This window comes from Mirounga angustirostris, unplaced genomic scaffold (genome assembly GCF_029215605.1).
Source record: "Mirounga angustirostris isolate CCGP_5_RB_7025 unplaced genomic scaffold, mMirAng1.0.hap1 SCAF_16, whole genome shotgun sequence".
Classification (NCBI taxonomy): domain Eukaryota; kingdom Metazoa; phylum Chordata; class Mammalia; order Carnivora; family Phocidae; genus Mirounga; species Mirounga angustirostris.
Genome location: NW_026991724.1, coordinates 54843971 through 54858642, shown reverse-complemented (window position 1 = coordinate 54858642; position 14672 = coordinate 54843971). Strand labels below are relative to the sequence as shown.

At 42.7% G+C, this 14672-nt stretch overlaps 1 protein-coding gene across 1 annotated transcript; it reads left to right on the top strand.

Moving 5' to 3' along the window:
- Window positions 1-3495: 3495 nt before the first annotated feature.
- Window positions 3496-14046, top strand: LOC123856092 (zinc finger protein 84-like). Its single transcript, XM_064581776.1, has 5 exons — window positions 3496-3846; window positions 6429-6611; window positions 10933-11075; window positions 11372-11464; window positions 12289-14046. Exons 2-5 carry the CDS (start codon window positions 6574-6576, stop codon window positions 13935-13937), a joined length of 1923 nt encoding a protein of 640 aa, XP_064437846.1. The 5' UTR covers window positions 3496-3846; window positions 6429-6573; the 3' UTR covers window positions 13938-14046.
- The last annotated feature ends 626 nt before the right edge of the window (window positions 14047-14672 follow it).

Here is a 14672-nt window from a genome sequence, read left to right as displayed (position 1 = left end):
TAGATATTTACTCAAAAACAATGACATGTCCTTAGGAAGACTTACACAAGAAAATTCATAGCACCTTTATTCATAATAGCCCCAAACTAGGCTGTGTGTCAATATAGGAGAATGGGGGTAGAATAATAGTTATAAATACACACAAGGTAAACAAGCAGCTTATAAAATTAAAGAAAAACTGAAATAAGATTTTTTAAAAAGATTTATTTATTTCAGGGGCGCCTGGGTGGCTTAGTCCATTGAGCATCTGCCTTCAGCTTGGGTTATGATCCCAGGGTCCTGGGATTGAGCCCCGCAGGATTGAGCCTGCTTCTACCTCTACCTCTGCCTGCCGCTCCCCATGTTTGTGCGCTCTCGCTCTCTCTGTCAAATAAATAAATAAAAGCTTTAAAAAAAACCCAAAAGATTTATTTATTTGAGAGGGGGCAGGGTCAGAGGGAGAGGGAGAGAGTGTCTCAAGCAGAATCCACATGAGCGTGGGACCTGACGCAGGGCTCGATCTCCCAACCCTGAGATCACAACCTGAATGAAACCAAGAGTTGGATGTCCAACCGTGCCACCCAGGTGCCCCTGAAATAAGATTTTTATTCACCCTTAAGATGGGCAAAGATTAAAAGATTGATGAGATATTGAGGAAATAGGCATTCTGATAGACTTGGCCTTTTTTCCCCCCCATGTGTGAAGTGAGGGTAATATTTAGTTTCACCATCAATAGCTTTTGATGTGGGGAACAAAGGCAAGAGAAAAAAATAAAATTTCCTTAAATCTTACATCCATTGACAAGTCTTTGAGAGAGGCAGAGTGACCTTCCTCTAGGAACTCAACTGCCTCAATGTTAATATTTTGCTAAGGGCAAAAGGCAGTCCTAGCTTAACATTATCCCAACTTCCAGGATCTTATAAGTCTCCTTTAACTTATAAAAATTCCTTTGGAAACTTCCTTTATCTCCACCCATCAAGATATATGTTAGCAATCATCCACCAAGTATATGGCCCACTGATGTACATCTGAAGGGTCATTGAAGTGGGAGAGTGAAGTTCTTGTCTCAAAGGGTTGAAGAATGAATCTCACGGATAAAGGAGAGTAAGTAAAGTGATAAGAGTTTTATTAAGCAAGGATACAGGAAAAGCTCTCAGGAGTAAGGGGGTTCTGACAGGGTTGCCAACGTGGGCCTCCACCAACAGTCTTTTATTTAGAACTAACCAGGGAGCTTGTGGCCTTATCATTCTTGTAATGTCTTGGTTTAAGTGAGGATTAATGATAACATCTTTAATGGTTTATTTCTTCTTTGGGGTCTGGTTATTCTTTGTTGGTCACTATGTGACTATCATAAAAAGACCCCACCTCTGACGCCCAGGGCAGGGTGGTCTGGTTTGTTCCCTTATATCTGGTTTCATTACACCTCAGCATTTCTGGGATTCCTGTGAGCCTGATCACCTAGCCCCCTACCTATCTCTTCCTACGTACCCCCGCCTGTCTCTTACTCGGTGAGACTCTTCAAATGTCTATCAGTGGGTCATATACTTCAGGGATGATTGCCACCATGTATCATGGGGGGGAGGATAGAGATAAAGGAAGTTTCCAAAGGAATTTTTATATGTTAAAGTAGATTTACAGGATCCTGGAGGTCGGGCTAAGATTGCCTCTTGCCCTTAGTAAAGTGTCAACATCCAGGCAGTTGAGTCCCTACAGGAATGTAACTGCCCACCTCAAGGGCTTGCCAAAGGGCTGCAAGTAGTAAGGAAATTTAATAATTTTTCTTCTGCCTTTGTTTCCCACATCATCATGACTAAGGTTTTATTAGACAGTAATAAATGACCTTTTCCTAACAATAGCTAGCCCCCTCAAAGTCCTGGAAACCTTGCTTCCAAAATTCCTTAAAGACTTATGCTATCCCTAACCCTCTTCCAAACTGAGTGTATATAATCAATTGCTCCTCACAATCCTGGTGCAGCTCTTTCTGCCCACAGGTCCTGTCCCCATGCTTTAATAAAACCACTTATTTACACTGAAGATGTTTCAAGAATTGGCTGTTTGGGCGCCTGGGTGGCTCAGTTGGTTAAGCGACTGCCTTCGGCTCAGGTCATGATCCTGGAGTCCCGGGATCGAGTCCCGCATCGGTCTCCCTGCTCGGCGGGGAGTCTGCTTCTCCGTCTGACCCTCCCCCCTCTCATGCTCTCTGTCTCTCATTCTGTCTCAAATAAATAAATAAAATCTTAAAAAAAAAAAAAAAGAATTGGCTGTTTGCTCCAAATGACAATATTTCCACATCAGCTTTCAGAGTGCTAAGTAAGATAATGTAATTACTACACCTGAACTAGTTCCCTGTTCAAAAAAATGTGTATACACTTAATATAAATTAGCTATTTGTTTTAGTATCAAGTTCTTTTCTAAAAAAGATTTTATTTATTTATTCGAGAGAGAGAGAGCAAGCACGGGAGTACAAGCGGGGGTTGGGTGGGCAGAGGGAGAGGGAAAGCAGGTTTCCCCGCAGAGCTGGGAGCCTTCGCCCCGGGGGGCTCAGTGACCTGAGCTGAAAAGGAGATGATTAACCAACTGCACCACCCAGCTACCCTCTTCCTGGGATCCAGTTTTTGAAGAAGGATAGCAGCCAGTGAAATGTATTCATCAGTAGATCTGGTTTGGGACAACAATCTATTATTATCTACCCAACAAATATTGTTCATTCTCTTTGACTCAATTCCAATTTTAATAATTACTTCACTAGAAATTATATGTGAAAACATTTGAGTTGAGATAAAAACCTTTTAAGAAATTTCTACCAGCAGGGCGCCTGGGTGGCTCAGTCGGTTAAGCGACTGCCTTCGGCTCAGGTCATGATCCTGGAGTCCCGGGATCGAGTCCCACATCGGGCTCCCTGCTCGGCAGGGAGTCTGCTTCTCCCTCTGACCCTTCTCCCTCTCATGCTCTCTGTCTCTCATTCTCTCTCTCTCAAATAAATAAATAAAATCTTAAAAAAAAAAAAAGAAATTTCTACCAACAATTTCTAGTCTTCTATCCCCCGCATTTCTCCACCCTCTGCCTTGGTGATGAGCACAGCCCCTCCCTCACCACTAGCTCTACTTACCCACGAGCCCTCTCACCTTTCACCCTGGAGATGTCACCTAACCACCACCACCAGTCCTGGCAAGAAGAGATCTTTTCCTTAAACTGAATTAGTTTACTCTGTGCCCACAATGAGGCCTACTGCCTTCGTCGTACTTCTCTGGCTTCTCGAAACCCTCTACCGTTCTCTATTAGCACCTCCTAAGGTTGCTCCAATGGTTTCCACTCCGTAAAGGACACGCCCCTTTCCTGTACGGACAAGTGCACCTATTTCAAGATGGCCGCGCCGCCGTAACGTTTTGCTGCTGGGCACGCACCAGCCCGCAAAGCGGACGCGACGGCCTTTGGGCTTGGGGCGCCTTCGGAAGCCATAGGGACGGGAGCATGCGCATTGCCCTTTGTGGCGCTCACAACTGACGTAAGGCGGACTAGTACTCTTCTCTCGGGCAGAAAAATGAGCTGTACGACCGGTCTTCCAATATGGCGGCTCCCACATGCATTGGCCAACAGGGCGCCGCCATACTCTCTCACAACGTCTTTGTCTAAGAGACCGAAAGCTGAGCGGAGCCTTCGTCAGTGGAAGGACGCCCCCGGGGTGGTGGTTTGGCAGCCTGTAGTCTCGGATGCCACAGACGTTAAACTTGACTCTGTGAGGTGGAGCAGTCGCGTCTGAAGCCGAAGCGATGGGCCGTGGCCCTTGCCACCCACCCAACTGGGGCGCGAAGGCTCTATTAAGGGGTCTCAGTTTCGCGTTCTGGGAGCGGAATAAGGTTGAGCGAGGTTTGTGGAGATTTGGAGTTAATGGTAGGGGAGGTTTGGGTTGTCCGTGAGAGAAACCAGCCGTTGTGGGGTGGGAGGTGCATTCTATGATTTGAGGGAGCGGGGTAGTAGGAAATGGTGCAGGCCTGGGGAGGGTCCGGGATTGGAGTGGCCTGGAGAAAGGTGTGAAGAGTTTGGGGTATTGCTTTGTAGGGGGGGTCAGTGACTGGGGCGCTCTCTCTCTTTTTTTTTTTTAGATTTTATTCATTTATTTGAGAGAGAATGAGATAGAGAGAGCATGAGAGGGGGCAGGGTCAGCGGGAGAAGCAGACTCCCCGCCGAGCAGGGAGCCCGATGCGGGACTCGATCCCAGGACTCCGGGATCATGACCTGAGCCGAAGGCAGTCGCTTAACCGACTGAGCCACCCAGGCGCCCCATCTTTCTTTTTCTTTTTTAATAAAGATTTTATTTATTTATTTGAGAGAGAATGAGATAGAGAGAGAGCATGAGAGGGGGCAGGGTCAGCGGGAGAAGCAGACTCCCCGCCGAGCGGGGAGCCCGATGGGGGACTCGATCCCGGGACTCTGGGATCATGACCTGAGCCGAAGGCAGTCGCTCAACCGACTGAGCCACCCAGGCGCCCCATCTTTTTTTTTTTTAATAAAGATTTTATTTATTTATTTGAGAGAGAATGAGATAGAGAGAGAGCATGAGAGGGGGCAGGGTCAGCGGGAGAAGCAGACCCCCCCCCCGCCGAGCAGGGAGCCCGATGTGGGACTCGATCCCGGGACTCCAGGATCATGACCTGAGCCGAAGGCAGTCGCTTAACCAACTGAGCCACCCAGGCGCCCCGACTGGGGCGATCTTGGAGGCAAATCAGTGATTGGCGTTACTTAGACAGTGGGTCAGTGATTTGGATGCGCTTGGGATAGGTCAGTGATTGGGGCGTCTTTCAGGTAAGGTCACTGATTGAGGACGAATGATGGGAGGTGTTTGGGGTGTTCGTGAAGGAAGTCAGGAATGGGGGTGTCTTTGAGGGTGAGTGCCTGAAAAGGAATTCTGGGGAAGATTAGTACTTAGGACGGCCTTGAGGGGCATGTCAGCAATTGGACCATCCTTGGAAAAAGGTCAGTGATTGAAGAATCCTTGGAGCATGTCACTCATCAGGACGTCCTTGGAGGGTTTACTAATGCCAGTGTCCATGGGGGGAATATTCATGGTGTTGGGAGGGTGGGGGTTCAGTGATTGAGACATCTTTGGTAGATAGTTTAGTGTTGTGTTTTTTTTTTAAGATTTTATTATTTATTTGAGAGCGAAAGTGAGAGAGATCACACACACACACGGAGAGGTAGAAGCAGGTTCCTCGGCTGAGCGGAGAGCCCAACTTGGGGCTCGATCCCAGGACCCAGGGATCATGACTCCAGCCGAAGGCAGACACTTAACCCGACTGAGCCACCCAGGTGCCCCTAGTTTAGTGCTTTTGATGTCCTTTGCTTAAGTCGGTGTTTGGGGTGTACTTGGGGGGAGGGATCAGTGATTGAGTGATCTTTGGGGGTGGTCAGTGAATGGGGTGGCTTCTGGGGAGTTTAGTGCTTGGGGCAGCTTCGTTTCTTATCTTTGAGGGTCTCCAATGGTTATTTTATTTTTTATTTTCTGGTACATATAAAAGCAGCTATTTTTTTTTTTAATCTTCTCTTTCCTTTCTTTACTGAACTCTTATTTCTAATGTAATTACTAATTGATTCTTGTAGGTTTTCCAGGTAAGCAGTTAGAACACCTGCAGGTAAGTTTAACTCAGAGGAAAGAATATGGACTTTGAATTTGGGCAGACCTAAGGTTTTTATCCATATTCTGCCACTTTACTGTGTGAACTTGAGCAAGTTTCTCAACCTCTCTGGGACTCTTTTCCATTTGTTAAACAAAAACAAAAAATAAACTGTGCTAACTACTCATACAGTTAAAGATCACACAGTAGATACCCAAGACAGGTTAGCAGCAGTATACAAGTATTTATACCTGTTTCTCTGGATTTTTTAGGTTTTTAAAAATTTCTCACTGGACTTTTTCCCCCCTATTTCTTAGTAATGGTCTTTCTCTAAGTGCAGCTTTAGTTTTGAGTAGTTTTGGTAAAATTACATAATTTCATGATGACAGGTTTGTTTGTATTTCTTTATTATAAAATAATTATGTTTATTGAAAAATAAGTCATCAGGTAATACGTATTATTTTCTTTCCTTCTTTTTTTTTTTTTTAAAGATTTTATTTATTTGACAGAGAGAGACACAGTGAGAAAAGGAACACAAGCAGGGGGAGTCAGAGAGGGAGAAGCAGGCTTCCCGCAGAGCAGGGAGCCCGATGCGGGTCTCGATCCCAGGACCCTGGGATCATGACCTGAGCCGAAGGCAGACATTTAACGACTGAGCCACCCAGGCTCCCCACTTTCTTTCTTTAGACTATCATATTAACCTACCACCTAAAGAAAACATATATTTTAGATATATATATTTGTGTATATCTAAAATACATATACACATACAAATAAGGACTCAAACAACTCAGAGAAATCTGTTAGACTCACACTTACAGTTTCTGTAATCCCCAGGTCCTGGCTTCCTGGGATAAAATAGTTCGTATGAGGGAAGGAAGTGAAGATACGAAGATCCACACTGCATCCTTGACCAGAGACCTTGAACTAGAGCTTCTGAATAGAGCCCAGAATCAACAACAGAGCAGATACAGATTTTCTGATGGTATATAAGGGCTCCAGAAAATGTCCAAGTCCCAAGTGAGTTTATTTATATATTTATTTTCCATTAGGCCTTCCCGTGGATTTGAGGAGGCTTAATAATACATGTATTAAAAGAATATGTTTATTCATATTTATGAGGACTACTCTATACCAGATACAGCATGAAGAGATAAATGTCAGAATTTGGGAAAAAGTTAAACAAAGGATCAAGTTCACAGCCAGGTTGCTCTGAGAATATGTAAATCGTATGTTTATACAAATTATTATTATTATTCTTTAAAGATTTTATTTATTTATTTGAGAGAGACAGAGATAGCGAGAGAGAGCATAAGCGGGGAGGAGAGGGAGAAGCAGGCTCTCCACTGAGCAGGGAGCCTGACGTGGGGCTTAATCCCAGGACCCCAGGACCATGACCCAAGCCAAAGGCAGACGCCCAACTGACTCAGCCACCCAGGTGCCCCATTATACAAGTTATTTTAAGTTAGAACATAGATTATAACCCAGAAAGTTCTAAACAGTTTATAAAATCGAGCTACAAACTTGTCTTTAGTATTCCCTGTCCCACTTATCCATTGCTGCGTATCAAGTCACCCTGAAACCTGGTGGTATGCATTTATTTTTAATCCATTCTCATGGATTCAGTGGGTCAGGAAGTAAGACAGGGCCCATGGTGGTGTCTTACATGTTTGTAGGTTCCCAAGACCACTCTCAGGTTCAGTGATTTGCTAGAACTCAGAGTACTCAGAAACATTGTTATGCTCACAATTATAGTTTATTACAGCAAAAGCAAAAAGGTACATAAGGCCTGAACCAGGAGACACCAGGCAGAAGCTTCCACTTGTTCTGAGTGGAGTCATGTAGACAGTGCTGGATTTTCCCAGCAATGACATGTAACAGCACATTTTGAGTACTGCTAATCAGGGAAGCTCACTCAAGCCTTCATTTCCAGGGTTTTTATTTGGGTTGGACACATAAGCAACTCTGACTACACGAATGGCTGACTTTAGTGTCCAGCCCTTTCAGAAGTTAAGCTGCCATGGTACCCAAATCTCCCACCATAAACAACATTGATGGTATGAATTATCTGGTGTAGCCCAATGCTCTCAGGTAAAGATATTTCTAGGACTTAGAGGTTGCTTCCTATGTATGAACAGGTAAGCACCAAACCTTTTTTTGGCATGTGCCAACCAATCTGGGTGGACAACCCAGATTGCTGTGTTAATCCTTTATTGCACAGTTTGTCTCCACACCGTGATGTCTGAAACCTCAGCTGGGAAGACTCAAAGGTTGGGGACTGGAATCATCTGAAGGCTTTTTCATTCCTATATCTGTTTTCCAGGATGACATGACTCAAAAACTAGACAGCTGAGGCTCTTGACTGGGGTATTTATGCATGGCCTCCCTTTGTGGCTTGGGCTTCTCACAGCATGATGCTAGATTCTAAGAGAACCGGACTGAAACTGCATGGCCTTTTCTGCCTTAGCTTCAGAAGTTATGCATCATCACTTCTGCTGCATTGTCTTTGTTACAAGGAAGTCCCTAAGACAAACTAGATTCAAGGGGAGGGGAACAGGCTCTACCTCTTGATGGGAGAGTGACAAAGTCACATTGCAGAAGGTTTGGAATGGGACATACTATTGTGGTGATCCTTGGGAAATACAATCTCCCACATGGCCAGCAATAAAAAATCGTTGGCGATTTGCCTTAAGGAGAAAGCTCCTCTAGAAAAGTAGATGGTTCCTGTCACGTAAGTAGGAAGAAATGTCTTTGATAGGTCATTAGTGAGATTGTTTAGTGCTCAGTTCCCTCTATAGCAAACCACCAATAAAGTGGTATTTTCCCTGTGGTTATTTCTCAGCCATCCTCAGAAAAGCCAGTGGTGTTATATCAAAGCCATACTCAAAGATCAGAGTGCTTCAGGGTTTCAAAACAGTGTAGCTCAAGTCCATAGGCTCCTGGAGGTCTGACTTTATCCAGGGATAACATCTAGATTATCAAGAAAAATGGATGGATTCTAAAACCATTATTTGGTCTTCCACAAACAGCCCTCAAAATTTAGTTTTTTCTTTAAATCAATGGTTCTCAGTTTGGGATGATTTTGTCTGCCCAAGGGACATTTGACAATCTCCAGAGACATTTTTTATTTTATTTTATTTATTTTTTATTTTTTATTTTTTTAAGATTTTATTTATTTATTCATGAGAGACAGAGAGAGAGAGAGGCAGAGGGAGAAGCAGGCTCCCAAGGAGCAGAGAGCCCAATGCGGGACTCGATCCCAGGACCCTGAGATCATGACCTGAGCCGAAGGCAGACGCCCAACCATCCGAGCCACCCAGGCGCCCCAGAGACATTTTTTATTACCATAACTGCTAATAGGATCTAGTAAATAGAGGCCAGGGATGCTGCTAAACATCCTACAACACACAGCACAGGCCTCCACCGCAAAAAGTTATCCAGCCCAAAATGTCAGTAGGGTTGAGGTTGAGGAACCCCAATTTATATTAATTAGCAAACATTTCCAAGTTATATCTATTAGCGAAGTTTTAAAATGTGTCCTTCATAATCTCAGTTCACAATCCATTTCTTCTATTTTAAAAATATTCCAAAAAAAATTAAAAAATAAAAATAAAAAATGTTAAAAATCCAATTAATTAGTAAAGCTTAAAATATTCTCAGTGTCAAAGTTTCAAATAGTACAGAAGTTTCTAGAGCTAAACACTTAAGTTCCCCATTAATCCTTTTTCACCATCCTCAAGATAAACTATATAAAAAACATAGGTGTATTCTTTTGACTTCCCCTGTCAGCATTTACATATGTAACTATGAATTTGTATATATTTGAGTTGGGGGTCCTTGGCCCACCCTCAGGTTCAATGATTCTCTAAAAGAACTCAAAAGGACTCAAAAAAAACTCTTATTGTTATGAATTATTATAGTGAAAACATACAGGCTAAAATCAATAGAGGCAAAAGACACAGAATAGAGTCCAGGAGAGACTAGGCACCAGCTTCCAGTTGTCCTCGCCAGTGGAGTGGCTTGAATAGCATTTAATTCTTCCAGCAATGATATATAACAACAGGTGGGAAGTGTTGCCATCCAGGGAAGTTCACGTGCCCCTACGTATCTAGGATTTATTGGAAGTCAGTCAACACAGGCATTCAGCATACATGACTGACCTCAGCTACTCAGTCTCCAGCCCCTCAAAATTCAAACTGATAGAGCATAGCCTAGGCCTCAGGAATGGGAAAACACCTGTAGCGGGCTGGATATTACAGTGGTTCAGAGCTTATCTCCCAGGACCAAGTCAAGGGCTGGTTCTCCTGAAGACCGGCCTTTACTTGGAGTGTGCAGGGCTTGGGCAACCCAGGCCTGTTGAGTCAACCCTTTACCACACAGAACCTAATATGCCTTGTCATAATTTAGGTTACAGTTTATGTACTTTTCTGTAACTTACTAAATGCACTTAACCCAGTACCTTGGAAGTCTATACCTATCAACATTTAAGTAACAAAAATAGTAAGTGAGAAATTTTTTGAGGGCTTATAGTATGCTCTACCTGCTCTAAATTCAGTCATTTGATTTCACAACTTAGGAAGAAATGTATTTGCAGTGTTTTTTTTTTTTAAGATTTTATTTATTTATTTGAGAAAGAGAATGAGATAGAGAGAGCATGAGAGAGGGGAGGGTCAGAGGGAGAAGCAGACTCCCCGCCGAGCAGGGAGCCCGATGCGGGACTCGATCCCGGGACTCCAGGATCATGACCTGAGCCGAAGGCAGTCGCTTAACTGACTGAGCCACCCAGGCGCCCTATTTGCAGTGTTTTAAATGCTCCTGGTTTTTCATTGTGCTGTCATTCATGTTACTTCTTTCTTGAATTCCATTCACCTCTCTCCTCCCCTCTCTGAAGTTCAACCTTTGTAATTTTTCTCCTCCCCATTGGTGCCCACATGGTATATATTTCTTTCTTGCCCTATGTAAATGTATTGTACTCTCGTGCACGTACATTCCTCTCTCTGCAAGCTAGTATGCTCCTTCAGGGTAGGAGAGAGTCTTATATAAAAAGGAGTATCTAGTGCAGTCTGACTATAAGAGCTTTCACATAGATTGTAGATGGTCCCTAGATTAAAGGATTTCAGGATGTCCTATTTCTCTTTTGTGGAAGAGTGAACATATACATCAGTGAATGATTGGAAGCACAAAGACAGGATATTCTAAATAAAAAATTAGTTTTTCCTACAAAGTATAATGCAACGCTAGTTATACAGAAAGCAGTCAAATAACTTACCATAAGAAAAAGTACTATATTATACTTATCTTCGTAGTATTAACCAACGATAATCCCTTTAGAAATGAATAGGAATGTTCTCTTTCAGGGGTCACTGTCATTCAAGGATGTGGCTGTGGTTTTCACGTGGGAGGAGTGGCAGCTACTGGACCCCGTTCAGAAGAACCTGTATCAAGATGTGATGTTGGAAAATTATAGCAACCTAGTATCAGTGGGTAAGCAGAGCTTTCCCAGGGTAATGTAGGCAATCAATTTCCTTTCCTTTCTCAGTGATGAAATGTGTGGAGCCTTACAAGTACCTTACTTTTTTGAACTTGAGTTTCATACATCATAGATTTTAGTACCTTCTGGCCTCTAATAGAGTGCTTTTCTTTCACTCCCAAAGTAAAAGGCCTTTATTTGGCTAAGATCCAAGTTGTTCAGGCCTTTCAATATAACCTTCCCCATTTTTCAGAGGCCTTGTAGCCAAAGTATTTGTGTCCATGGATCCGCTATAACTTTCCTTGAGTAGGGTATCAAGTTACCAAAGCAGATGCATTCTACCAGTTGGAACATGGAACACCATGGATAACAGAGGAAGAAATCCAGAGTCAGATTCATCCAGGTGAGTGAAAAACCAACCCTGTGGCATAAGTGGAAGTAAATTCCTATTTGGTCAGAAACAGGGAGGCACCTATTGTTTGGAGAAATCTTGAAGTTTTTAAGCTCTGAATGTGACAGCACGGGGGACATAAGTTCCCACATACATCAATACTGACTCCACTTGTTTTTTTTTTTAAGTAGGCTCCATGCCCAGGGTGGAACCCAACACAGGGCTTGAATTCACAACCCTGAGATCAAGACCTGAGTTGAGATCAAGAGTTGGATGCTTAACCGACTGAGCCACCCAGGTGCCCCTTGACTGCACTTTTTAATCTCTCCATATTAGGATTCTTTTGCTTGGTTTTTAAAAGAATACATTTCTGGGGGTGCCTGTCTGGCTCATTTGGTAGAATGTGTTCAGGGTTGTGAGTTCAAGCCCCATGTTGAGCATGGAGCCTACTTAAAAAAAAAAAAGTTTTCAAAAAAATAAAAATAAAAGAATACATTTCCTCCTCTTATGTATTTGGATCAGATCCCACTCTAGTTCATCTTGGAACTTGTTCTCCTAATCTTTCTCCCTGGCATCCTCAGTTTACCTGCCTTTTCATCTCCATCCCCTTAATGCATGGGTATAGCCTTCTTTTCTAATATACTCAGCATTCATAAATTGTCCCTTGTCTCCACATTTTGTAGTTTATTCCATTTTTTTTCCCCTCCTTCCACTTACAAATGTCTCAGACTTTCACTGTATACCCAGTCTCATTTCTTCTTTTCTGCTTGGCCTTTGCTATAGAATTCCATTCTTTCTATTTCATGGTCATTGTGGCTCATTGGTCTCCTTTCTAGAAGACACCTGGCAAGTTGATTGTCATACAGACGGGCACCAAGAAAATCAAGGCAACCTTGAAACTATGGAGAGTCACCACAAAAATAATGCATTTAGAAAAATATTATCTCTAAGCCTAAACTTTGATGTCCCTTTAGCACAAAGATCCCATACATTTGACATACTTGGGAAACATTTGAAACCTAATGTAGAGTACATTATTCAGAATAAAAGCTGTGCAAGAAACAAAGTTGAATTTAATGGATATGATGAATTATTTCTTTATACTAAACGTGAGAAAATTCATACTGGCGAAAAATACAATGAATATAATGAACATTTAAAGGCTTCCAGCCACAAGTCACAGCTTATAAAACATCGGAAAACTAAAACAGGAGAGAAACAGCGTAACTGCAGTGACTGCAAGAGAGCCTTTCCCCAGAAGTTAGACCTCATTAAGCATCAGCAAACACACACCGGAGAGAAACCCTGTGGTTGCAGTAGGTGTGAGAAAGCCTTCAGCCGGAAATCCCATCTCATTTTACACCAGAGAACCCATACAGGAGTGAAACCTTATGGATGCAATAAATGTGGGAAAGCTTTTACTGATAAGTCATGCCTTAATAAACACCAGAGAGCTCACACAGGAGAGAAACGGTTTGAATGTCGTATATGTCAAAAAAGCTTCGGTGATAAGTCACAACTCACTTCACATCAAAGAACTCATACAGGAGAGAAGCCCTACAGATGTGGTGAGTGTGAGAAAAGCTTCAGCAACAAGTCACAGCTCATTATTCATCAGAGATCTCACACGGGAGAGAAACCCTATGGCTGTGATAAATGTGGGAAAACATTCCCCCTTAAGTTTAGCCTCATTTTACATCAAAAAACTCATACAGGGGAAAAACCTTATGGATGCAGTGAATGTGGAAAAGCCTTCATCCAGAGATCTGAGCTCATTAGACATCAGAGAACCCACACAGGAGAGAAACCCTATCATTGCAGCGAATGTGGAAAAGACTTTAGTGTAAAGTCACTCCTCAATACTCACTGGAGAACTCATACAGGAGAGAAACCCTATGGGTGCAGTGAATGTGGAAAAACCTTCTCCATCAAGTTTAGTCTCATCCTTCACCAAAGAACACATACGGGTGAGAAACCTTATGAATGCAATCAGTGTCAGAAAGCTTTCACCCAAAAGTCACACCTCACTATTCATCAGAGGTCTCACACTGGAGAGAAACCTTATGAATGCAGTGAATGCCACAAAGCCTTCAGCCGGAAGTCCTATCTCCTTATTCATCAGAGAATTCACTCGGGAGAGAAACCTTATGAATGCCTCCAGTGTGGGAAAACTTTCTCCCACAAGTTTAGCCTTATTATTCATCAGAGAATCCATACAGGAGAGAAACCCTATGGATGCAGTGAATGTGGGAAAACTTTTCCTATCAAATTTAGCCTCGTTTTGCATCAGAAGACACATACAGGAGAGAAACCCCATGAATGCAGTGAATGTCAGAAATCTTTCGTCCAGAAGTCACATCTTATTATACATCAAAGAACTCACACAGGAGAGAAACCTTATGGATGCAGTGAGTGTTGGAAAACTTTCTCCCACAAATTCAGCCTCATTTTACATCAGAAAACTCATAGAGGAGAGAAATCATGAATGAAGTAAATATTCAGAAGTTGTCATTGAAAGTGAATAGCTGATTACACTAGAGTTTACATAGGAGTGAAACCTTAAGACTACAGATGTGGACACATTTTTTTTTTCCCCCAGACTCACACCTCATTGCTTATAAGAGAATGGTACTGTGTAGAATGCCAGACAGGAGGAAATACCTTCCTCCATACATGTCAATTGAATGTAGCCAGAGAGAACGAATAGGAGGGAACATCTGTGTGTGTCTGTATTGATTGTGAGGATATTGTTGGCATGAAATCCAGCTACACTGGTATCAGAGAATTGACACTGATGAAAAAATTCTATACTTGAATGAATCTGAGGTATCATCTTTTATGGGTATCATTTTATGAGGGATGTTAGTTCCTGTAATTGTGACATAATAAGCAGCATTATGGAACATTTTAAGTATGTAAATAAATACACTTGTCAGAAAACAAAGCAAATGTATCGGAACTATGTGAGAATATGTGTTTTACATCTATTTTTATTAAAATGATTGTTCATGGGACGCCTGGGTGGCTCAGATGGTTAAGCGTCTGCCTTCAGCTCAGGTCATGATCCCAGGGTCCTGGGATCGAGTCCCGCATTGGGCTCCCTGCTCCGCGGGGAGCCTGCTTCTCCCTCTGCCTCTGCCTCTCTCTCTCTCATGAATAAATAAAATCTTTAAAAAAAAAATGATTGTTCATAATTGGGAATTGCATGTGTTAGCATAGC